The sequence below is a fragment of the Equus caballus genome, chromosome 8, assembly GCF_041296265.1.
Source record: "Equus caballus isolate H_3958 breed thoroughbred chromosome 8, TB-T2T, whole genome shotgun sequence".
In the NCBI taxonomy this organism is placed as follows: domain Eukaryota; kingdom Metazoa; phylum Chordata; class Mammalia; order Perissodactyla; family Equidae; genus Equus; species Equus caballus.
The window spans coordinates 32028624-32054777 of record NC_091691.1 but is presented as its reverse complement, the minus strand read 5'-3'; the positions used below and the strand labels follow the sequence as shown (position 1 = coordinate 32054777).

At 44.8% G+C, this 26154-nt stretch overlaps 2 protein-coding genes across 11 annotated transcripts in view; both read left to right on the top strand.

Moving 5' to 3' along the window:
- GOLGA3 (golgin A3) overlaps positions 1-4208 on the top strand; it is a 46728-nt gene extending 42520 nt beyond the window's left edge. For all 7 annotated transcript variants that reach the window (XR_011420896.1, XM_001493410.5, XM_005612665.4 and 4 more), the window contains one exon: positions 651-4208. Coding sequence is in view for 6 of the 7 variants with exons in the window: in XM_001493410.5 (XP_001493460.2) it covers positions 651-870 (220 nt within the window). In the remaining variant the exon portion in view is untranslated. The remainder of the gene's footprint in view (positions 1-650) is intronic.
- Positions 4209-10595: 6387 nt separating this feature from the next.
- Positions 10596-26154, top strand: part of ANKLE2 (ankyrin repeat and LEM domain containing 2) — a 30870-nt gene continuing 15311 nt past the window's right edge. Inside the window, exons 1-2 of one of the 4 annotated variants that reach the window (XM_023647379.2) lie at positions 10596-11393; positions 23334-23807. In XM_023647379.2, the coding sequence (XP_023503147.2) occupies positions 11207-11393; positions 23334-23807 (661 nt within the window). In that variant the 5' untranslated portion in view covers positions 10596-11206. Of the gene's footprint in view, positions 11394-11912; positions 12198-23333; positions 23808-26154 lie in introns of those variants that run through there. The other 3 variants (XM_023647378.2, XM_070220493.1, XM_070220494.1) reach the window with 3 other exon arrangements.

Sequence of the window (26154 nt, the reverse complement as noted above, 5' to 3'; positions counted from 1 at the left end):
TAGGGGCCAGCCCGGTTGTTCCACTTCAGCGGCCCGGGGTTTGCTGGTTTGGATCCCGGGTACAGACATGGCACCACTTGGCAAGCCATACTGTGGCAGGCATCCCACATATAAAGTAGAGGAAGATGGGCAGATGTTAGCTCAGGGCCAGTCTTCCTCAGCAAAAAGAGGAGGATTGGCGGCAGATGTTAGCTCAGGGCTAATCTTCCTCAAAAAAAAAAGAAACACCAAAACTGGACATCTGGCACCTGCCAGCGTGAGGCCAATGTTTGGAGGGTGTGGCCACATGGTGACATCTTTTTTGACCCTGTGAGTGGAAGCCATGTGTGACCCTTGACTCTGTCTTTCCCACATTTTCCCTGATCAGAAGCCTGTGTGTGCGGAGGCTTGCAGCCTGTTGGCCTCTGCACGGTACAGAGAAAAATGCCCAATAGTCCCTTAAGTTCTGTGACTACATCAGTGTTGCTGGTCCAAGTAGAGAAGTTCTGTTGGTCCCTGAAGTCACCACAGATGCATGAGCAAACTGCTGTCCAGTTCAAGCTTGTTAGGATTGGTGTCCGTGATGGCCGCTGCGTCTTGGAGAAGCAGCGGTGTCTTTCCTGATTCTCCTCTGACTGGTGTTTCTTCCTTTGCCTCCCCTGTCTCCCCAGGCAGGAGATGGACAGCCTGCAGCGCCAGATGGAGGCTCATACCGTCACTGTGCATGAGTCGCTGTCCTCGTGGACTCAGGGGGACCCTGCTGCTGGCCCCGCTCTCCCCGAGGATCACGCCAACCCCAGGGGAGACACAGAGCGACACAGCCAGAGGGGGACCTCCAGAGAAGGGCTTGGAGCAGCGACTGCCGAGCATCCCCACCCCGAGTGTTTGTAACTACCCAGAGGAATATTCTCTTATCAATATTATTTATTTGACCATGTCCTCTATGTTTTTCTAAGAGGTGAAATTTAAGTTTTGTGTTTGCCTTTCCAAGGAGTAAAATAACAGAACAAGAGGCAAAGATTAGAGAAATCGTCGTTTCCAGATCACAACTAGCTTTTCCCACAAAATGACCAAATCTTAAAAACTTAGTTCAGATCTCAGTGAGAAATTTTTGAATGTGTCTGAAGGGTTATTTGCAGAAGGAGAATCTTACAAGTGACAGTAGACGCTGCTCTCTGAGGGTAACGCCAACCAGCTCATCCCTGGTGGAAACACGGCCGGGTCTGGTTTCTCACATTCTTCTTTGGTTCAGTGAGAGCTTTACCTCCCTGCAGAAAGGAAACTTTATTTGCGCCTTTGGTTTCTATTTTATTTTATTTTCAATAGCCATCCCACCATAGGATGTGTATATAAATACAGAAAATCATAATCTAATCTTTAAAAAGTATATGCTCGCATTATTTAAGAATGACTCGAATTGTCTTTTGATTGATTGCCTTTTGAAAATCTGCTGTCAGGAAATAATGTACATGTAGGATTTAGGGATATCAGTCAGAAATTATATTTTAAGAAATATAATTATCTTATTTACTCTGCCTTCTAAAACCAAATATTCTTAGAGAGGGTTTTTTGTTGTTTTTGTTTCACTTTATTTTTGAGGGCCTTTTCCTTGTCACAAGCGCACGATGCCCACCCATCTGACCCCTGGCCCCGCGCAGCCTCACTCACCTTTGCTGACCCCTGGGCATTCCTGGCAGCCACCAGGATGCCCACATGGACGCTGAGGTCACCACACACTGACCTGTGAGGTGTGGGGAGAGGCCACAGGAGAGGAGAGAACGGTGAGGAGGAAGAGGAGAGGGTAGAGCTCTCTGCAGGGCTCCAACCCAGGTGACAAGGCTCCTCCAGGCCTTGCACTCTGTACCCCACATGAAAATGTCCACCAGGGCCTGTGTGGTCATCAAGAGAAAAGCTGGACTCCGTGGTGACTTCAGATGGCTTAGAAGGTCCTTTAAACCCTTGTCTAGAGAGCAGTGAGGTTTCTAGAAGGGACAAGTCAGCAGTCTGGGGAAAGGTGACTGAGCTGTCCCCTGCTCTCCATAGTAGAATGCCTTATTTGAAATCAGGCACCCTAAGTATGTGAGATTTAATTGCATACGTTTTTCCACCTGAAATACTTAAACACTGCAGAAACTGACTGTGAGACTTGAGGTTTCTAAGTTTGTCCTCCTATTTTGCTAAGAAAATCTAAAATAGTATTTATTATTATAAGTTAGAGAAGAGAGAGAATGGGTCCACATGGCCTCCTGTGCAGATCTGCTGGTCTGAAGATGAAGTTTTGAAGTGTGACTGATCAGGCCAGATATGCTCATGTTGATATATTACTTGTGTCTCTTTTGTGGAGAAAACAGTATGGTATTTTTAAGCTGTTTGTGTTTTCTTATAATATGCTGTTAGCGGGTTAATTGGTAAGGTTAAAGTAGCATTAACCTCAAAGATGTTTAGTGTTTAAAAAAAATTCCCTAGCAAGTTTTGGAACTTCTAAAATACATGTATCATTTGTACAGGGTTAATATTAGTACTTGAAAACTTCATTATAATTACATCCTACTTTTCATCTTACCTTGGAAATCGGTTTTGACAAAATTGTTTTTGTACCATTAGAAAAGAAAAATGGTAATTTACGTTCTTATTTACTTTGGCTGCATTATCCTGGTTTAATTTTAAAACCAAGAAATAACACTTAGTCTCATCCTGTAGCTGCTTTCTCTCTCCTTGCTTCCAGAAGGTCTTCCAGTGAATGCCGTTCACTGTGTATAATTGTTCTTAGGAAGGGATAAGCTAATTTTGAATGTTTCCATCACGTGAAAGCCAATCTCTGTTCCTCACCCCTTTTTCCGTACTTTAGTTACCCTCCGTGTGCATGTGTGTGTGTGTGCATGTGTGTGCACGCTTTCAGCAGCCACACCTCCTCTGGCTTTCTGTCGTCATCCTGTACCCACTTTGTCAGTCCCCATCTTTCAGTTCCACAAGTGCCCAGCCTGTCTGTGGTCTGAGCTCTCTGGCTGTCCCCTGGCCCACTGTGCTCCTGGGGCTTTCACGTATGGCCCGCTGTTGCCCATCTGGGGCCTTGTGTTCAAGCTGACATCGCCTTTGGGCTTCCTTAACAAGTCACCCGAAAGAGGAAGCTGGATTTCTAAATTGCCTGCTTTTGATTTGTTGAGGGTTTTTTTTTTTTCCTATCTCCAAGGGATTTTACTGGCACTTCTACCTCTCAGAGCTAGATTCTTCAGTGAATAATGTTTGAAATATTCTTCTATTGGCAGAAGTGAGAATTAGGAATTTACTCATGGAAAACAGTCAAGTGTGGAGTATTTATAAAAACAGGCTGGCCACTGCATTTCATTGGTGTATATTATCCCTCTTGTACGATGAACACTGTGCATCATGTCTTCACTGCAGAGAATGTTGGCTCGGACGCTTTGTGGTATTGTTACTTGTTTTTGTCATGTTCCAAAAAAACCTTACTGCAGTGTGGTTATCATTGATTTTTCCACGGTACACGTCGGATAGATGCCACGGATCTTAAAGATTTATACACCTTTGTTCTACTATTTGGAAGGTCTAACAGGGAGTGTTTTTGATAGGATATGAAATGGCTCTTACTGGCCTGGGGTCCAGGTAACGGGACTGGGCCTGCCAGGAAGACAGCCTGCGGTACTCTGTATTAGGAAGATTCTCATTCACCTCTTTCTCAGTTTAAAGACTTTTTGGTATAGGGATATCACAAAAGCCATCAGCCTGCAAAGTCACCATGACATATATTCCTACTTCCGTGAGTATTTTTTTAAACAAAAATTCAGTGTCGTGTGTAAAGATTTCTAGTAGTGAAAGGGACCAGTGTATCTGAAAGAGAAATGTCCTTGAGCCTTCCTCAAGGATCCCTTTGACATGAATAATGCTGCGATGTGTGAGACATTCTGAGCCTTATTCAAGCAAGTTGATTGAATCCACATTTCAGGCAAATCTCATTGTATGGTGGTCTCAGGTTATAAGAGGATCCTTGAGGGTAATGTTTTAGAGGGTCTAGAAAACTCGGTGGTTTTAAGTTATTCATTTCTATTAAAAATTTCCTCATAAAAGGGAGTCCTCAGGTTGGGGCTGTTCAAGGGAAAGGTGTCGCCATGCAAAACAAATTGTAACTTTAAAAAGCATGTTGATTTTTTATAAATTTAAGCGTGCTTGGGAATTCCTTAAATTTTGTGCAATAAACTATTTTTTGTTAAAGATTTTCATATTTCATTGGGGGCTTCATTTTAATATTTATATTGTCATATTTTGGAGCAACTTTTATCTCATGTTGTTACAAACTCTGTTCAAATACATGTCTTAAAAGAGAATTTTACTGTTCTGCCAAAGTTTTAGACAGGCTGTGAAATCTAACTTGTTGTGGTTGCTTTGGACCACAGCAGAACAGTAGCATCTCTCCCTGTCTCTTCCCTGTTAGTCACACTTCACTTGTTACCATATGCAAGTAAGTATAAAGGAGGGAAGTGTGTATGGGAACCACAGGGGACGTCCCTCTGAGCAAACTGAGAAAAGGCTGGCAGCTGCTCCTGAGGCTGTAGACGTGCACCCACGTGCTCCCTGTCCTTGGCACCGCCATCTAGCCACAGGCCTCTACTCATCGTCATTCGTTGACAGCAAATGGACCATGACTCTAAGTCTCTGTTTTGTGGCTCCCCAGTTTCACCTGACTTTTTCATCCAGACTTTGTTTTTGATCAATAAAAGTAAGCAGGTGTAGAGAGCCTTCAGTTAAATGTTATTACTACACAGCATGGGAAAAAAAATATACAGAAGAAGCAAAGTGAGCCAGTGATCACAGATTTGATTTTGTGGTGGAATTTACGCATTTTTTTCCCATGACTCCACTGTATTAGCTTCTGTAACCAAGGGTCAGATCTGAATGACGATTCCCTGACCACCTCCTTTTGTGACCTTAACTTCCTGAAATACTGAGGATGCAATGATTTTTTTCCCTAGAGTAATCATGAAGTGAACAGTTATATGTATCTGAACCTTTTCCTTTTACCTATAAAGTTGCTAAACATTTGCAGGCACTGAACTAACTAGTTAATGGGTTATTTTTTAAGCTGTATCTCCTTCATCAAATAGATATTCTGGGCTACATCCTCATAGTGTTGTACAGTGGGTGTTACAAAAGTAGTGTGGGCGCAGCTTTACAGGCGCAGCTGCTCCCTGGCTCAGAGGGGTGGCAAGTCCTGGCAGAAAGGTGTGTTGAGTGTAGGACCAAGGACTTACCTCTGATGGGAGGCTCGGTGTTTAAAAATCACCAGGTCACTCAGAAATCTCGTACCTCGTACACATTATGTCGGGAGTATGACTAGGGTTATTTATGGCACTGCCATCCAGTGTAATGGATAAACATGATAGCTATTGGAAGAGTGTCTGAGCCTTACCTAGACAAGAAGGAATTCTCAGCCATCAGTAACTTGTAAAACCAGAGCAGCATTTATTGGAATTCTGCTTTCCTTGATGCATGTTTTCACTTGACAATGAATGTTGCAGATTCTGGTAAAAAGTATAGTTTGCGAACACCTTTTTCCTGGGAACAAGGGAAGATATTAACCTGTGTTGAAGATCCCTTTGTGTGCCTCTTTCGTGTGGGACAGAATTCCTGTGACAGGTCTTTCTCATGTCCAGGCTCCTCTCTGGGCTGGAGGTAGCACCTCAAGCAGGGCAGCGATGTCCCTCCAGAACAGCGTGCTTCTGGGCCAGGCTGAAGTGTCGCTCATGGCAGCACCTGGAGGAGGGAGGGCAGTGGCTTCAGGAAGCACCTAGAGGTCCTCATCTACTCAGCTCTCCTCCACTTCTCTGAGAATCGCTGGAAGAAATGATTTGTCGGCCTTTTACACATAATCTGGGTCAGAACTCCACAGAGGGATAGTACTCTGCTTATAAAGGGTTTCACAGGACACTTCAATTTGTATGTGAGCTTTAAATGAGTTTTAAATGTGCATTTCTAAATACTTGATGGACATTTCAAAGTGATATTCCCAGTACTTCAGTCTCTCTGTGGAAAGCTGTTATGTTACTCTGGTGTCCTAACCCTCAAGGTTCGCCATCCTCGGTGTTCTTCCTGTCACTGGCCCAGCCCAGCCCACGCCCACAGCTCCTTCTGTGTCTCTGCTTTGTGCCCCTTCTTCCTCTGCACTGGCTTAGAAGCCGGCTTAGTTATGGAGCCAGCCGGTAACAGTCTCCCGGCCTTCAGAATCCTCTTCCTCCCACTCCTGTCTGAAGCACATGTTTGCTCATTCATTCTAATGATCCACTGATCCCACAGGATCAAGTTCAGCGCACACAGCTTGGCTTTCAAATGCTCTATAATCTGGCCCAAACCAACCTCTCTAGCTTTTCTTCTTAGTTCATTCAACTGTTACTGAGTTCTGCAGTAATCACTAGTGCTCTCCATCAAATAGTCTTCCTCCTCTGCCTTCTGGGGAGATTGCAGATGGACACTCGGGTAGGAAGCTTGGCTGGCTTGAGTCAATGAGATGGCATATGGGGTGTGTCCCTTCTGGGCCAGAGCATTGACTGGCTGCTGCAAAACCCTCTGCCATATGCACAGCATCACTAGAGTGGTACCTGTCAGTGAGAGCACCCAGCAGCGGCTGACCCGCAATAGCAGGAAGTAAGAGCAAGAAATAATCTTGTTCTCCACACCTCTTCAGACTTGGAGGTTATTTGTTATTGCAACATGACATACTCTCTCCTGACCAGCACCAGCACCTGCTGCATGCCGGCAGGGCCCCATGCCTTGCCTGGACGTTTTCGCTTACTTCCCATGCTGTATCTCACTAGGCAGATGTCTGAGTGCTTGTGGATGTCAAGCACTATACCCAGAGCTATTTAAAAACCAGCTCTGCTTGGGGAAGAAACCTGATCTGTAGCATTTGATGGTTCAGAGCTGTGAACACACCCATACCAGGGCAGATCTGACGCTCTCAGCACGTCAGTGGACCTAGGAAGGGCTGTGGACTATTGCAGAGGTGGGACTGCCGCACACTGCTGTTCCCTAGAGATGCGACAGTGAGCAGAAAACAGGCCTAGCTGAACTGCTGTCTCCTTTATAAGTCCTTCCCTGGTTGTTCCCAACTCAACATGACCCTTCCCTGTGTGCATTTACATATACGGAATTAAGTCTATAGCATTTTGCATCACCTTTCTTTTTATTATAATAATTTCTGGAGAGTCCCTATTTCTCCTACTAGATTATAGGGCACTTGGGGCTCTTATCCCCCTCAGCACGTGGATTTCATGGAACAGATGAGCCTCACTTAGCCTACTTACGTGACTTTAGAGACGTAAACAAATACCAGTTGGAGGATTTCCTTCCTTGCTAATTTGGTGTAGAAATGGTGGCTACATATAGTCAACCAAAACAGAACACTGCTAGCAGAGCAGATTTATGAATTAGGAGTAAATATCTACCCTTACTGAAGCCCTTTTAAAATTCTGCAAGAACCTGATGCTTTTGTGTAGAATAACCCCTTCGCTAATCTGCAAATGAAATTTCCAGGCTCCCCTCCCAGCGAGGCTTCCTCAGTGGCTGCATCTTCATCTCTGGGCTCTAGTGCCCTCCTCTGAGGGTCCCAGGGGCTTCCTGCTATGGCTGTCCCTTATCACTCCCAGGACTACATTCCCCTCTTAAATCACCTGGTTGCTTTCCTGACTAGAGTCCCACCTCGTGTAACATCATATGCGGCTGTTTCACACGCTTTTCCTTCTCTCACTGAAAGGATATTCAAGACCCATGTGAAAACTGGACCTCCCCACTCAATCATGGGGAGGGGGCTGACTCGGTCCCTGGCCCTCTTGTGATCTGGTGTCATAAATGGAGTTAGGGATTAGGGTTGGAGTTAGACAAACCACAGTTAGGAATTAGACCAAACCTGCCCTCCTCAGAAAAGACCATCAGTTCTTTTAAGCCTAATTTCTGTTCATTTGCTGGAAACCCATTTCTACCTTGCAGAGGTTTATGTCTCAAATTCTGTCATTTCTACCTGAAGGTAAATAGTGGCCAATAATAGAGTTGGCTTCTTAACAGTGAAATTGTTTTCCTTCCCCCCCGCCTTGATTATTCTGGTCTTGTTTAATCGAGTGTAGACAGCATTAGATAGTGGTAAGGAGGATCCAGCCATAATAGGATCCCTATTGTTAGCTGGATTCCACAGAAAATCCTGCTATTAAGATACTGATTAGGCTAGCGAAGCTGCTCTAAGAGACCCCAAACTTAAGTGGCTTAAATGAGAGAAGCTTCTCTTTCAAGTTATAGCCCAAGCATAAAAACAGACCAATCAGGGCAGCTTCATGGTGCTGAGGACAAAAATGGTTTCTCTCTCTGCGTAATCTACAGCTTCCATCTGTGGCCTGGGACGGCTGCTCCAGGTCCCACCTTCTTGTCTGTATTTCCCAAATGGAAAGGATAGAGTACACGGAAGGCACGTTGCGGGCCCTCATTCAAGGGTGCAATTTACTAGCTGTATACACCACTGTCCACTGCCTTCACGTAATCATGGGGCCGCTGGATGTGGCTTTTAGCTAGACAGCAGTGTGTCCAGCTACAGCTGGGAATTTCTGTTATTAAAGAATGGAGAATGGATGCTGCTGGCAACAGCCTTTACCACAATTCACAATCTCCCAAATCAGTCCTCTCCTCTCTGAACTACCAGGGTTTATGACTATATAACAAAATCCCTTAAGATGGGGGAGGACCCTCCTACCCCTTAAAGGCATGTATGTATATAACTTTTTGTTTTTTAAACTATGAAAGTAGTAATAACAGCTAACATTTATTAAGCCCTTACTGTTTGGTGGCTCTGTAGCAAAGATTTGGCATATATTAATCCTCACTTCTGAGACAGGTGCGATTAATATCCCCAATTTTACCACTGAGAAAACTGAAGTACAGGGAAATTAATTCACCCAAGTTACCTAGCAGGTAGGAGGCAGACAGGATATGGACCCAAAGCCTGGTGCTCTCATCACTACACAATGGCACATATTCATAAAAAGTTCAAAACTAAGGAGCGGCTGGAGACAGAGATCTGTTGTCAGGGTACTTAGTAATTAAAAACAAACTAAGATTTCATTCTAATAAGGCGCTCTTTCTTCCTTTTTAAATGTAGACAAAACTTACATCAAAAAAGGCATAGATTTTACATGTAGTTTGATGAGTTTTGACAAATGTCACCCAGTGTGCACCTGTGTTACTATCAACTCAAGATGTAGAGCGTCTCCTTCACACTACAAGTCCCCTCGTGCCCTCCCCAGTTAACCACCCCACTGGGAAGTACCACTGTTCTGATTTCTATCACCATAAGCTGTGCCTGTTCTTGAGACTCTTACAAACGGAATCTTTTTTTTTTTTAAAGATTTTATTTTTCCCTTTTCTCTCCAAATCCCTCCAGTACATAGTTGTGTATTTTCAGTGGTGTGTCCTTCTAGCTGTGGCATGTGGGACGCGTCCTCAGCATGGCCTGGAGTGGTGCGTGTCCGCGCCCAGGATTCGAACCGGTGAAACCCTGGGCCTCCGAAGCAGAGCGTTCGAACTTAACCACTCGGCCACCAGGCAGGCACCCAAACGGAATCTTATAGTACGCACTTGTGTGTGAGGGTTGTTTAGCTTAGGATACTTTTCAGATTCACCCGTGTAGTTGCTGAACAGTATGCCACCATAGCACCATCATATGACGATTCCACATTTGTTTATCTGCTCATCGGGGTTCATCCAAACACCTGGGTGTCCTCATTTGGGGCTATTACAAATAAGGCTATGAACACTCTGTGGACTTCCATTTTCATACCCAGGGCTGCACTGCCGAGGCAGAGGCAGGCGCACGTTTACTTTTATAAGACACTGCCTCACTCTTGGCCAAAGTGGTTAACTCATTTTACACTCTTACCAATAGCGTACGAGAGTTCCCAAGCTGCTCCACATCCTCACCAAAATTCGACATTGTCAGTCTTCTAATTTAGCGGGTCTGGCGAGTGTAAAGCGGTTATTTCATTGTGTGTTTAGTTTGCATTTCACTCATCCTCAAATTCACTCTCTTCTGTTGTGCCCAATCGACTGTTAATCGACCATCCAATGGATTTTTCTTTTTACCAAGGATGTCACTTATATTTCTTCAGATCTTTTTTTTTCCATTTTAAAAGTTATAAAGTAAGCACCGTAAAACTCACCCTTTTTATTGTACATAGCTGAGAGTCATGACAAGCATGCGCAGTTGTGTGAGCAGAATGGTCCCATCGGTCCCCAAATTCCCCGGCCCTTCACAGTCCACCCGCCGCCCGCGCGGCCACGGCGCTGAGATCAGGGGAGCGGGGTCCCCCGCACGGAGCGGAGGAGCCCTCGGCACGGCGCTGTCCCCCGTCCCGCCGGGAAGCCCTCCGCGCCCCGCGGCCAGGGCAGTGAGAAAGCCAGTCAGCCCAGACTCAGAGAACGCGAGCCGGCAGGCCAGAGGGCCGGGCAGCTGCGGCCCCGCAGTCGACAGGCTGCGTCCCGCCCCCGCCCCCGCCGCGGCTGCGCGGCCGCCGCCCCTCCCTCCGAGAAACCCCGCCCCGGAGTCGCCCCGTCGGAAGCCGCGCCGCTCGGAAGCGCGGCGGGAGGAGCAGACGCGCGGCTCGCAGCTGTAGCGGCCGCTCTGCCGCGCACCCGGCAGGGCAGGGCGGGCCGGGCCGCTGGCCGAAGCCCGTGTGCGGAGCTCCTGACCCGCGCAAACCCGCCCGCCAGCGCGGCGCCTCGCGGCCCTGCGGCCCAGCTGCCCGCCGCCCACGGGGCACGTCGGCGTCGCCAGGGGCCCCGCCCTCGCCTGGGGGGCGGCGGGCACACGCGGGCAGGGGCCTCTGGGTCGGGGGCCGCGGGGCCGGTTTGCGGCCCTGCCGTCCTCCCCGCCCCCGGGGCGGCCCAAGCGCGGCGAGCGACCCCAAGCCCGGGACCACTCGCCCCTCTGGACGCCGCGCCTCTCAGGAGCCCCCGCCCCGAGACCTCGCGCCCTCAGAACCCCGCGCCCCTCGCGCTGCCCGCGCCAGTGCCTGACGCTGCGCTCCGCGCCACCAGGAGCCGCAGCCGCGCCCCCTCGCCGGCCCCCGGAGCGGCGCCGTCAGGCAGTGGCGCGGGCAGCCCAGGACGCGGGGTCCTGAGGGGCGCGGGCCTCCTCAGCGGCAGCGGCGGCGGCCGGGCGGCGGCGGCGGCGGCGGCGATGCTGTGGCCGCGGCTGGCGGCGGCCGAGTGGGCGGCGTTGGCCTGGGAGCTGCTGGGCGCCTCGGTGCTGCTGTTCGCGGTGCGCTGGCTGGTGCGGCGGCTGGAGAAGCGGCCACGGGGCCTGGGCCGGAGCGGGCCCCTCGACCCGCCACCCCGCGCGGCCGCGGCCCCGGCCCCCGACCGAGGTAAGGCCCGGCCGCCGGTGGACCCGCGCCCCATCCGGCTCCCTCCCGGGCTCCCCCTTCCTCTCCGCGACCCGCTTCTCTCGTCATCCCGGGCGCCCTTGCCCCTCCCCAGGCCGTCCTTCTCGCCATTCTGCGGCCCCTTTCCTCCCGGCCCGAGTCTGGCGATCCGGCGGAAGCCCGGGAGTACAACTCGGGAGTTGTAGACAGGCGGACGGTGGGGGCTGTGAGGCTGGACGCCCGGTGCCGGGTCTGCGGGCGGTTTCGCTTGATTTTCCCTGACTCCCTGTTTGACTGAGAAGCCGCTCCGTTGTCCCGGGTCCGTGCTTGTCTCCTGCGAGGCGCTCGCCCCGCCGCGCGCGTCCGGCACCGTCCTCGTTCACGTTTCATTCACCTTGTCGTCCGAAAATACGGTTTCTTCCGGGGGGGATGAATCCGAGTTTCTCAAATACCAGGATAGTTAGGGAGATCTTCCGTAGCGGAAGGCAACATTGATGACGCCACCTTGGAATCTCGGGGCTCACGGGGTCCTTCGGGGCACTTGCTTCCCCGTCCTGGTTTACCGCTGAGGCGGCGGCCCCGGGGAGGTCTGCGCGAGGCCACGGGCGGGAGGCGGAGGCCGGCCGGCCCGTGGGCTGCCGCTGGCTGTGCTGGCTCCCGTGCCCTCCGGAGTGTTGTGAGCGGCCCCGAGAGGACCCGGCGCGCCGAGGCGTCGTTGCGCTGCCAGCGCTGTGCCGGGAAGCCCGCGCCGCACACGGAGACTCAGAGCACCCAGACACTCCAGCTAAGGGTGGCTGTGGCCACTAGGTGTGGGGCAAGAGATGACAGTGGGGAATGTCGTTTTGATAAAAATTCGTCTTTAATTTCTAGCTTTTCGTTTTTGAATCGTTTTAGACTTATAAAAAATTATAGAAATAGTACAAAGCAAACATGTAAAAAGATGTTCCATGTGACAAGCCAGTACCGAAATACAAATTAAACCTACAGTGAGCTGTCACTACACACCTGTGAGAATGGCTGAAATTAAAAGTACCAGTATTGCCAAATGCTGAGGAGTCGGTCTCCTCTTTACTACTGGGGAAACCGCTAAAGGTTCAGCCACTCTGAAATCAGTCTGGCAGTTTTTCAAAAAGTTAAACCCACACTGCACTCCTGGGCACTTATCCTTGAGAAATGAAAACCTATTTTCACACAAAAGCCTGTGTATGAGCATTTAGAACCTTATTTGTAACTGCCAAAAACTGGAAGCAGCCCAGATACCTCTTCAGGGGTGAATGGTTTAACAGACTGGCACATTCACACCCTGGGAAGCTACTCAGCAGTGACACAGAAGGAACTTCCATCCGCTCAACAGCCTGGATGGATCTCAGCGATATTATGCTGAGTGAAACAAGCCAATCTCAAGAAGTCTGTATGATTCCATTTATATCACATTCTTGAAATGAAAAAAGTTACAGTAATAGAAGACAAATCAGGGGTTGCCAGGGCTTGAGGTCAGTGGAGGAGGTCGAATGTGATTATAAAGGGGCAGCAGCAGGGAGATCTTTGTGGTGACGGAACAGTTCGGTAATTGACTGTGAATCTGTATGTGTGATAAACAGTTGTGGAGCTATAGACAAGGACACTCAAGAAGAGTGACTGCAGAAACTGGTGAGGGGTGTGGTCTCCTTCATGTGCTGTGCCAGTGTCAGTTTCTGGTTTGGGTAACGCACTGCAGTGTGTAAGAGGTTGCACTGGGGAAGCTGGATAATGGGTCCACAGGAATAGTACTGAGGTCTCAGTACTAATTTTCAACGTCTTGTGTTTATAATTGTTCGAAATAAAGAGTTAAAGATGGGCCAGCCCCAGTGGCCTAGTAGTTAAGTTCGTCATGCTCTGGTTCGGTGGCTGGAGTTCAGTTCCCAGGCATGGACTTAAACCATTTGTCTGTCAGTGGCCATGCTGTGGCATTGGCTCACATACAAAAAACAGGAAGATTGGCAGCCGATGTTAGCTCAGGGCCAATCTTCCTCGGGGGAGAAAGGAAAAAGTTAAAGAAATCCTGTATACCATTCGCTTACATTCCCCAACATTAGTATCTTAACATAATCAAACTACGAGGAGGAAAACCAGCAAGTATTATCCAGTCTGCAGACTTAACTCAATTGCGTGTATCTTTATCTTTATGTCTCTATCAATCAGTCAATTGAGTTCCTGCAAATACTGCCATTTCTAATCCAGGGGTTGGCAAACTATGGCCTGCTAGGTCATATCTGGCCCCCACCTTTTTGTTTGTTTGTTTTATTGAGTTATTGATAGGTTACAATCTTGTGAAATTTCAGTTGTACATTAATGTTTGTCAGTCATGTTGTAGGTGCACCACTTCACCCTTTGTGCCCACCCCCCACCCCACCTTTCCCCTGGTATCCACTAAACTGTTCTTGGTCCATAATTTTAAATTCCTCATATGAGTGGAGTCATACACAGATTATCCTTCTCTCGCTGGCTTATTTCACTTAACATAATTCTCTCAAGGTCCATCCATGTTATTGCAAATGGAATGATTTTGTTCTGTTTTGCAGCTGAGTAGTATTCCATTGTATTATGTACCACATCTTTATCCATTCGTCTGTCGACGGGCACTTAGGTTGCTTCCACGTCTTGGCTATTGTAAACAGTGCTGCAGTGAACATTGGGGTACATAGGACTTTTGGGATTGCTGACTTCAAGCTCTTTGGATAAATACCCAGTAGTGGGATGGCTGGATCGTATGGTAGTTCTATTTTTAATTTTTTGAGGAATCTCCATACTGTTTTCCATAGTGGCTGCACCAGTTTGCATTCCCACCAGCAGTGTATGAGGGTTCCTTTTTCTCCGCAACCTCTACAACATTTGTTGCTATTAGTTTTAGATATTTTTGTCATTCTAACGGGTATAAGGTGATATCTTAGTGTAGTTTTGATTTGCATTTCCCTGATGATCAGCGATGATGAGCATCTTTTCGTGTGCCTATTGGCCATCAGTATATCTTCTTTGGAGAAATGTCTGTTCATGTCTCCAGCCCATTTTTTTGATTGGGTGGTTTGATGTTTTGTGGTTGAGTTGCGAGAGTTCTTTATATATTATGGATATTAAGCCTTTGTCAGATATATGACTTGCAAATATTTTTTCCCAGTTAGTGGGTTGTTTTTTTTGTTTCAATCCTGTTTTCATTTGCCTTGAAGAAGCTCTTTAATCTGATGAAGTCCCATTTGTTTATTCTTTCTATTGTTTCCCTTCTCTGAGAAGGCATGGTGTCCGAAAAGATCCTTTTAATACTGATGTCAAAGAGTGTACTGCCTACGTTTTCTTCCAGAAGCCTTATGGTTTCAGGTCTCACCTTTAGGTCTTTGATCCATTTTGAGTTTATTTTGGTGAATGGTGAAAAAGAATGGTCAATTTTCATTCTTTTACATGTGGCTTTCCAGTTTTCCCAGCACCATTTGTTGAAAAGACTTTCTGTTCTCCATTGTATGCCCTCAGCTCCTTTGTCAAAGATAAGCTGTCCATAGATGTGTGGTTTTATTTCTGGGCTTTCAATTCTGTTCCATTGATCTGTGCACGTGTTTTTGTACCAGTACCATGCTGTTTTGATTACTGTAGCTTTGTAGTATGTTTTGAAGTCAGGGATTGTGATGCCTCCCGTTTTGTTCTTTTTTCTTAGGATTGCTTTAGCAATTCGGGGTCTTTTGTTGCCCCATATGAATTTTAGGATTCTTTGTTCTAATTCTGTAAAGAATGTCATTGGGATTCTGATTGGGATGGCGTTGAATCTGTAGATTGCTTTAGGTAGAACGGACACTTTAACTATGTTTATTCTTCCAATCCATGTACATGGAATGTCTTTCCATCTCCATGGAATTGTCATCCAATTCTCTCACAAAGGCCTTGTAATTTTCATTATATAGGTCCTTCACTTCCTTAGTTAAATTTACCCCAAGGTATTTTATTCTTTTTGTTGCGATTGTGAATGGTATTGTATTCTTGAGTTCTTTTTCTGTTGGTTCATTACTGGAGTATAGAAATGCTACTGATTTATGCAAATTGATTTTATACCCTGCAACTTTGCTGTAGTTGTTGATTACTTCTAACAGTTTTCCAATGGATTCTTTGGGGTTTTCTATATATAAGATCATGTCGTCTGCAAACAGCAAGAGTTTCACTTCTTCCCTCCCTATTTGGATTCCTTTTATTCCTTTTTCTTGCCTGATTGCTCTGGCCAGGACCTCCAGTACTATGTTAAATAAGAGTGGTGATAGAGGGCATCCTTGTCTCGTTCCTGTTTTCAGGGGGATGGGGTTCAGTTTTTGCTCATTGAGTATGATGTTGGCTATGGGTTTGTCGTACATGGCCTTTATTATGTTGAGGTAGTTTCCTTCTATGCCCATTTTGTTCAGAGTTTTTATCATAAATGGCTGTTGGATCTTGTCAAATGCCTTCTCTGCATCTATTGAGATGATCGTGTGGTTTTTATTCCTCAGTTTGTTGATGTGGTGTATCACGTTGATTGATTTGCGGATGTTGAAGCATCCCTGTGTCCCTGGTATGAATCCCACCTGATCCTGATGTATGATTCTTTTGATGAATTGCTGAATTCTGGTTGCCAAAATTTTGTTGAGAATTTTTGCATCTATGTTCATCAGTGATATTGGCCTGTAGTTCTCTTTTTTCGTGGTGTCCTTGTCAGGTTTTGGTATCAGCGTGATGTTGGCCTCATAGAATGTGTTAGGAAGTGTTCCATCTTCCCTAATTTTTTGGAATAGCTTGAAAAGGATAGGTATTAAATCCTTTCTGAAAGTTTGGTAGAATTCCCCAGGAAAGCCATCTGGTCCTGGGGTTTTATTCTTTGGGATGTTTTTGATTGCTGTTTCAATCTCTTTCCTTGTGATTGGTCTGTTCAAATTGTCTGCCTCTTCTTGAGTGAGCTTTGGGAGATTGTAGGAGTCCAAGAATTTATCCATTTCCTCTAGGTTATCCATTCTGTTGGCATATAGTTTTTTGTAGTATTCTCTTATAATCTGTTGTATTTCTGCAGAGTCTGTTGTTATTTCTCCTCGCTCATTTCTGATTTTGTTTATTTGAGCTTTCTCCTTTTTTTTCTTTGTAAGTCTGGCTAGTGGTTTGTCAATTTTATTTATCTTCTCAAAAAACCAGCTCTTTGTCTCATTGATCCTTTCTACTGCCTTTTTTGTTTCAATAGTATTTATTTCTGCTCTGATTTTTATTATTTCTCTCCTTCTGCTGACTTTGGGCTTCATTTGTTCTTTTTTCTCTAGTTCAGTTAGGTGTGCTTTAAGGTTGCTTATTTGGGATTTTTCTTGTTTGTTAAGATGTACCTGTATTGCGATGAATTTTCCTCTTAATACAGCTTTTGCTGTATCCCATATGAGTTGGTATGGCATGCTATCATTTTCATTTGTTTCCAGGTATTTTTTTTATTTCTTCTTTAATTTCTTCAACGATCCATTGCTTGTTCAGTAGTGTGTTGTTTAGTCTCCACATCTTTTTGCCTTTCTCAGCTTTTTTCTTGTAGTTAATTTCTAGCCTTATAGCACTATGATCTGAGAAGATGTTTGTTATTATTTCAATTTTTTTAAATTTGTAGAGGCTTGCCTTGTTTCCCAACATATGGTCTATCCTAGAGAATGTTCCATGTGCACTTGAGAAAAATGTGTATTCAGCTCTTTCAGGGTGGAGTGATCTATATATGTCTATTAAGTCCAATTGTTTTAGTTTTTCATTTAGCTCCACTATTTCCTTGTTGATTTTCTGTCTGGATGATCTGTCCATTGATGTGAGTGGGGTGTTGAGGTCCCCTACTATTATTGTGTTGTTTTTAACATCTTCCTTTACGTCTGTTAATAATTGTTTTATGAATCTTGGTGCTCCTGTGTTGGGTGCATAGATATTTATAAGCGTTATTTCTTCTTGATGAAGTGTCCCTTTGATCATTATATATTGTCCCTCTGTGTCTCTCTTTACCTGTCTTATTTTGAAATCCACTTGGTCTGATATGAGAATTGCAACACCTGCCTTTTTTTCCTTGCTATTTGCTTGAAGTATTGTCCTCCACCCCTTCACCCTGAGCCTGTGTTTGTCCTTGGGGCTGAGGTGTGTTTCCTGGAGGCAACAAATTGTTGGATCTTGTTCTTTAATCCATTTTGCCACTCTGTGTCTTTTTATTGGAGAGTTCAATCCATTCACATTGAGAGTGATTATTGATGCATGTGGACTTAGTGCTGTCAATCTGTGGCTCATTATCTTGTTTTCCTGTGTTTCTTTTCCTGTTTGCTTTAGACTACCCATTTAATACTGCAGTTTCTTATGCTGGGTTTCTTAGATTTTTCCTTATTTATGATTTGTGACTCTGTTCTGTACTTTATTTTAGTGTCTACCTTGAAGTTTGTATTTAGAATCTCGTGTATAATATAGTCTATTCTCTGGTGGTCTCTTACTTACTTGACCAATACTGATTTAGACCCTTTGCTCTTCCCCTCCTAAATAATTATTTTCATTTCTTATTCCAACTCGTCTTATTAATTTGTACTTAGAGTGATAAGATCGTCCTTGCTTTGGTAGTTTCCTTACCTTTACCCTAATGCTATAATTGAATATTTGCTATCCTGTTCTGGTTCTATCCATTGGTCTCCCTAGTCTGTGGATTGTGTCCCCTTTCTCCCTTTGTTCTTTTTTCAGGTATGAGAGCCTTCTTGAGGATTTCTTGTAATGGAGGGCTTTTAGTTACAAATTCCCTTAACTTTTGTTTGTCTGGAAAAGATTTAATTTCTCCCTCATATCTGAAGGAAATTCTTGCTGGATAGAGTATTCTTGGCTAAAGATTTTTATCCTTTAAAGCTTTGAATATATCACTCCATTCTCTCCTAGCTTGTAGGGTTTCTGTAGAGAAATCCGCTGACAGTCTGATAGGGGCTCCTTTATAGGTTATTCTCTTTTTTTTCCTTACTTCCCTGAGTATTCTCTCCTTATCTTTCCTATTTGCCAACTTTACTACTATGTGCCTTGCAGTAGGTCTTTTTACATTGACAAATCTAGGAGATCTAAAACCCTCCTCTACACACATTTCTCCGTTGATCCCTAGATTTGGGAAGTTCTCTTCAATAATTTCGTTAAGCACACTTTCTGCTCCATTTTCCTTTTCCATATTCTCGGGAATTCCTATGATCCTTATGTTCTTACTCCTCATTGAATCCATTATCTCTCAGAGGTTTTCCTCATTTTTTTTTTATTCTTAGTTCTCTTTCTCCCTCTGTCTGGCACCATTCAGCCTATCTTTGATTATGCTAATTTTCTCCTCTATGTTGTCTTCACGGACATTCAGGGAATCTGTATTCTGTTTTATCTGGTCCATTGTGTTTTTCATCTCAAGTAATTCTGTTTGATTCTTCTTTATGATTTCAATCTCTTTTGTGAAGTAACCCCAAAACTCGGCTTGTTTCTCTTTCTCTCTACCTCATTGAGTTTTTTGATTATAGCTGCTCTGAATTCATTATCACTTAGTTTACCTAATTCCAAGTCCTCAGGACTTAATTCTGTGTTTTTATTGTTTTCCTTCTGGTCTGGGGCTTTTATAAATTGCTGGATGGTAGAGGAGCGGTTTTTTCTCATGGTGGTAGAATTCAGTTGCAGTTACAGCCTGTCGCCACTAGATGGGGGTCGAGAGCCGCGTGTTCTGAGCTCTCCGCCTTTGGGGCAAGATGGCTGCGCCCACTGGCTTTGCTGGGGGGGAGGGGCGGCTGTTACTCACACGCGCCGGTCTGGGTTCAGATCAGTTCTGTTCTCTGGTCTCCCAAGGCCCTTGATTTATGGGGTCCCCGCGGACGGAAGCTTACCCCCGTCAGCAGGTCTCCACTGAATCAGCGGCAGGAGTCCTGGATGATACCCGGCCGCGCGGCCCCTCCCCCGCTCCTTTCCGACCCGCGCCTCAGCGATCGCAGACTCTAGGGGAGGGAGCGATGTTCTCTCCTACCGTTCCAGCGCCTCCGGGGGTGTAAGCAAGGTTTATGATCTCCGCCTTCTTGGTATTGTAGGTCTCTAACGAGGTGGCATTATGTTTATTCTCTGAAATTCAGTTCTTCCAATCTTTTGTTGTATTTTGGAGGGGAGAGAATCCCGGGTCAGCTCACCCCGCCATTTTGCTCCGCCCCCTCTCTCCCACCTAACTTTTTTTTATTTTAGGAAGATTAGCCCTGAGCTAACATCTGCTGCCTGTCCTCTTTTTTTTTGAAAGATTTTATTTTTCCTTTTTCTCCCAAAGCGCCCCAGTACCTAGTTGTGTATTTTTAGTTGTGGGTCCTTCTAGTTGTGGCATGTGGGATGCCACCCCAGCATGGCTTGATGAGTGGTGCCATGTCTGCGCCCAGGATTCAAACTGGCAAAACCCTGGGCTACTGAAGCAGAGCATGTAAACCCAGCCACTCGGCCATGGGGCTGGCCATTATCCTCCTCTTTTTGGTGAGGAAGATTGGCCCTGAGCTAACATCTGTGTCCATCTTCCTCTACTTTATATGTGGGATGCCACCACAGCATGTCTTGATAAGCAGTGCTTAGGTCCATGCCCGGGATCTGAACCATCGAATCCTGGACCCCTACAATGGAGCATGTGAACTTAACCACTAAGCCACCAGGCCAGGCGCCGGCCCTCACCTATTTTTGTAAATAAAGTCTTATTGGAACACAGTCACACTCTGTTGTCTGTAGGTGATCTTGAGCATTTGAGAGACCTTATGGCTCACAAAGCGTCAAGATTTACTCTCTGGCCCTTTACAGAAGAGTGCTGACCCTTACTCAAGCCTCCCCCTCCTCCTTATCTGTAACTCCCCTCTGTGTCAGTGAGGAACCTGGCTCTCATCAGCCACAATATATCCAATTATTTGCTGAGGACACATAAAATAGCTTCAGGGTCACTAACCTGTACCACTGTGGAACACACCTACCAGCCAGAGTGCTGTGGTTGTGTACCCTTCATTTGGTTGTCATCCTTGGAGTATATAGTCACACATTGCTGTTTTTCATAGTTTCGGGGTTGGTTCTCCTCAACGATGAGTTGAGCTCATTTGTTTTGGTTTGTATTCCATTTAGGAGTTTCTTCCTATCTTTTTGTTTATTTACTTATTTTTTGAGTAGTGTAATACGTGAATCGCAAACATGTTTCTAAAAGTCAGAACATATAAAATTATATTCAGAAGTACTGCTGTCCCCTGCCCTGGGCTCTCTGTCTGTTCTTCCTATCCACTTCCCACCCACCCCCACAGGTAAGCAGTCTCGTTAGTTTCTCCTTTATCCTTTGTTTTTTGCACACATGAGCCAATACTTGTATTAAGAATATTAGTCACAGAGTGTGTGTTTTGCTTTTATTAAAATTGACTTTCTAGCATATTGTGTATTCTGCAAGATTTAAACCTGTGTTCCTTGATAGCCTACCAGCTGTAGCTGATGTTTATGGATTTGCCAGACACGGTGGTCACGTGTTATTTTATCTAATTCTCATTACAGCCTAAGAAGTAGAGCAGTTATTATGTCCATTTTATAGATGAGGAAACTGAGGCTTAGAGTTTGCATGACTTGCCCAAGGTCACACAGTTAGTGATACAATGTAATGTAATTGTCCTTTATAGGGTTTGCTTGGTTGCAAGAACCGAAATCCCCTTCAAACTAGCGCATGGTAGAAAGGTAGCTTTAGAGTAAAGACACAGGGGTGGTATGAAAAATAGAATATTGTCAGTGAGCTGGCCCTGTGCCTGAGTGGTTATGTTCACAGGCTCTGCCTCAGTGGCCTAGGAGTTCGCCAGTTTGGATCCTGGGCACGGATCTTAGGTGCCGCTCATCAAGCCATGCTGAGCACAGCACAACCAGAAGAACCTACAACTAGAATATCCAACTATGTGCTGAGGGGCTTTGGGGAGAAGAAGAAGGGGGAAAAAAAGAATATTGTCAGGAACAGATGCAGCTCCTCTCTGTTTATTCATAGCATCTGCCCCCAAATTCCCCTCCCTTCAAGCTTTGCCTTGCCTGTGGCTTTGACCTACCCTCTGCGTTTCGTATCACTTCCTTATCACTGAGCCACTTCTCTGTCTTAGATCCCGGTGTACGGAGCATCCACTTAGGTGCTCTTCCTGGGTGGAGTCCTGTGATCAGCAGGCCTCCCCCTCCAAGTTCTTTGGCAGCTTTAGAGGAGCCTGTGCAATACATTCATTGTTAAAAGACTGATATCCCCTTTGCAAATAAGTAACAGCCATTTTTGAAAGATTAGAGTTGGGTGGGGGAGGTGGTCTCATAAAAAGTTTTAAAAAAAGAAATACACGAAAACAGGTAGGATGATATAATGAGCCCCTTCTACCCAACATCCAGCTACAGAAGGTATTAGTACTTTGTGAATCTTTTTTTTTTCTGTCACTACCCCCTCTGTTTTGCTCTCCTGTTGGAGTAATTTAAAGCCAATCCTGGATATCGTATCATTTCATCTTTAAACATCTCTTAACCCTCTCCAGTCAGGCACTGCATAACAACTTTTCAGTCAAGGACAGTGGTCCCATAAGATAGGTACCATGCAGCCTAGGTGTGTAGGAGGCTGTACTATCTTGGTTTCTGTAAGCACGCCCTGTATGTCCAGTTCTTTTTGAGTCTCCTCTGAGTTTCTCTTCTTTTTCTCCTGTCTCTTAATCCTTGGTATTACTCAGATTCCATTTCAGGCTTACTGTTTTTTTGTATGTTCCTTGTTGTCCCTGGTTTCGTCTCGGTATTATAACCACCGTCTGTCTGCTAATGATTCCCAGGTCTGTGTTTCCCACACTGAACTTCTCATCTTCCAAGTCTCAGACTTGAAAATCAGAATGCCCACTTGGTGTGCAGTAGGTGTTTCTAATGCTCAATGCGCAAATCTCCATTTGTTCTGTCTCTTATAGTCTCTGCGTCAGGTAGCATCTCTTCCTAGGCATTTGGACCAGAAATGTAGGTGTTGTCCTAAGCCGGCTAATCCCTCAAACCCTCCACATAGCATCTAATCCACTGTCATTGAAACCTCCCGTTGTTCTAGTCTCAGCCCTCGTCTCTAGTCCCATGACTGCAATGGCGGTCTGGCCCGGTCATTTCTTACCTTCTCCCCTAATGCTAGCTGACTGTGCTGAGACCCGTACTCCATAGATTTAACTGTTGTTTCTCCAAATACGGGGATTAAAGCTCCAGCTCCAGTTCGGATATGCAGTTTGTAGCTGTATAACTTGAACAAGTTACTCATCTTCTGTGTGCTTTAGGTTCTTCGTCTGTAAAGTGGGGGTGAATAATGGTGATACCTACCACACGGAGTTACTGTGACTGTTAAATACCTTAGTGTTTGCAGAGTACTTAGACTAGAACTGGGCACACAGAAAAGCTCCCCAAAACATTAAACATTAGCTATTTGTTATTAGTATTAACAAAATGAGTGCCAGAGCTATCTATGTGGCTCCTTGTTTAAATCTTTGCATGATTTCCCATCACTTACGGAATAAAGTGTGAATAGATCTGTAGGATAAGTTTCTGGAGTTGGAGTTTTGATGGATGTTGTCCAATTGTCTTCTTTGGCATTTGTTCCAAATTACACTCCAAGTAGCAGTGTATGAGTACACCTGTTTCCACAGTGCACTTCCCTGGGTGGAGTATTAGTGTGATCTTATTGCATAAGAGTCCTAGGTTATATGACTCTTATCCAAATAAACCAGAAGCTGTTTACCTGAATTGTGTTAAGATTATTGTAGATTTGGAAACAAAAAATTTATGGAAATCCTCAGAGTTCATAAAGGATATTGAGAAACACTGGATTGAAATGAAACTTTGAAGCCAGCTTTTTTGCCACTTTTATTTTATTTTTTTTAATAAGAAAAGATGTACTTACAGTCATTGAATTGGTTTTTGTTGTCCTGCGCCTAGGTGAAATGACAATGGATGCCATCTTGGCTCGATTGAAACTGTTGAATCCAGATGACCTTAGAGAAGAAATTGTCAAAGCTGGATTGAAGTGTGGACCCATTACATCAACTACAAGGTTCATCTTTGAGAAGAAGTTGGCTCAGGCTTTATTAGAGCACGGAAGAACACTGCCTTCACACGCTCCCGGCCATGATTCCGCAGGTGCCACAGCTCTCAGCCGGAACACGCAAGGGATTTTCAAGTCTGTTGTGGGGAGCCAGACTGAGCAGGTCAGCTTTTCTGAAGACCGAGATTTTGGTTATAGCGTGGGCCTGAATCCTCCGGAGGAAGATGCTGTGACATCTCAGACCTGCTCGGTGCCCTTCAGTGCTGTGGCTGGGGTCGATGGCCACAAAGCTGTGGTGAGGGCCTCTACAGAGCCACCTCTGTATTACGGTGTGTGCCCGGCATACGAGGATGCCCCACCGAGAAATGGTAATGTGACAAGCGTGTGGTGTTTCTTACACAGGTGGTGCGTGGACAGCAGGGGGACTCACAGACTACACAGGAGAAGAGAAGAATTTAACCACCGTAATCTGATCAGCCTAAATCAACCACTGTTAGCGTTTTTATATAGAACTCTCCTGAAGTTTTTGTAAATGTATACGTGAATTTTCAAAAATTAAGAAAATTGGATTCTCTAAGATATAGTTCACTTTACAAATATTTGGTGGCTGGCTGCCATTGGTTGATTAATCATCTCCCTCCTTTTTTTAATTCAACATAACCTGAATACCTTTTATGTTAATGAATGCAAATGGCCATGAAAGTATAAGTAATTTTCAACATTAAAGAATTACAATTTTAAACAAGGCTAAAATAGATAGCATTGGAAAGAATTAATGAAAACTTGATGTTGATTAGAATGTCAGAAGTTGCGTACTGTCATTATTATTATTGTTGTTGTATCATTTGTGCTGGGACCTAAAAACAGGAGATTAGTTAGACATATATTATGTACCACGAGTAGAATGGAATAATACTCAACCATAAGAATTTTTTAAAGACGTTGGAAATGCCCATGATGCATTTTCCCTTTATCTTTAATCTTTTTTTTTTTTTTAAGATTTTATTTTTCCTTTTTCTCCCCAAAGTCCCCTGGTACATAGTTGTGTATTTTTAGTTGTGGGTCCTTCTAGTTGTGGTATGTGGGACGCCGCCTCAGCACGGCTTGGTGAGTGGTGCCATGTCCGCGCGCGCAGGATCCGAACCAGTGAAACCCTGGGCTGCCGAAGCAGAGCGTGCAAACTTAATCCCTCGGCCACGGGGCCAACCTCTATCTTTATCCTTTATTATTATGAAAGTTGTTTTTCTCAAAAAAAATATGCATATGTACTGTATGTATTCTATATACAGGGTAGAAAATAAAAGTGTAGTTTCTTTCTTTCCTCCTCCCCACTCAAATCTTACTCACCAGAAGTAACCACTTAGTAACTGTTTTTGTGATCATTTCTGACCCTACTATGTTTGTTTATATATATAAACTGATTGTTTTATTTTTGATATGTTTTCATTTAAATTTAACATATATATATAAATGTACATTGTTTTTATTATAAAAATGGTAAGTAGACGTTTTGGGTCAAAAGGTACACATTTTTTAAACCGTGAAAGCTCCTGCCCTCCCAAAGGCATAACCATTCACGATGTGTGAGAGAGTAACTTTTCCAGTCTCTCTACAACACAATGTTGAACTCACATCTGTCTGTAAAAAGGGAAGGTGAGTGTCTTGTTGCCATTCTGTCAACCACACTGCATGTTACTGAACTTTCCTATTTGTCTTTTGAATAAGGTAAACCTCTATTTTGTTTGAGGTCGATCACCTTTTTTATGTGGTTATCGTCTATTTGTATTTATTTGATGAATCACTTGGTCATGTCTAGTGACCATTTTTAGTGGGCAGTGGACGTTACCAGTCTTCTCTCAGTTAAAAATTTTTTCTCCTGATCTGTCGTTTGTATTTTATATATTTTGAGAGTCTCATACAGAACTTAATTATGATAGTTCCCCTACAGAACTTTAGTATTTTTATGCAGTTGGGACTTTCTTTTCCTGTATGTATTCTGGGTTTCTTGGCATGCTTAGAAAGACATTCCCCGCCCAAAATTATGTTTAAAATTCCCTTATGTTTGTTGCTAATATATTCATAGGGTTGTTTTTTTTTTCCTTTTTCTCCCCAAAGCCCCCCAGTACATAGTTGTATATATTTTAGTTGTGGGTCCTTCTAGTTGTGGTACGTGGGACGCCACCTCAGCATGGCCTGATGAGTGGTGCCATGTCTACCCCCAGGATTCGAACTGGTGAAACCCTGGGCCGTGGAAGCGGAGCGCGCGAACTTAACCACTTGGCCACAGGGCCAGCCCCCTATTCATAGTTTTTTAACTTGTTTTTTTTTATTACTTTTATTTAGATTGTTAATCCATGAATTTTATTTTTTAGTATGGAATAAGTGTCCTTGGATACAAAATTTCATGTATGTATAAAATATGTATCATTTATGTCCACACACATATATATAACCAAGCTTATTAATTTTGTTCTTTTGGTTAGCTAAGGCCCTTTTTCTTCAAGATTTAAAATTGAAATATTAATATGAGAGAAAGGTCAGACAACTGGGTAGCAATCGTTTGTTATTAAACCCAGGGCTTGGGGCTGGCCTGGTGGCACAGTGGTTAAGTTCATACGTTCCACTTCTCCACTGCCCGGGGTTCCTGGGTGCGGACATGGCACTGCTTGGCAAAAGCCATGCTGTGGTGGGTGTCCCACATATAAAGTAGAGGAA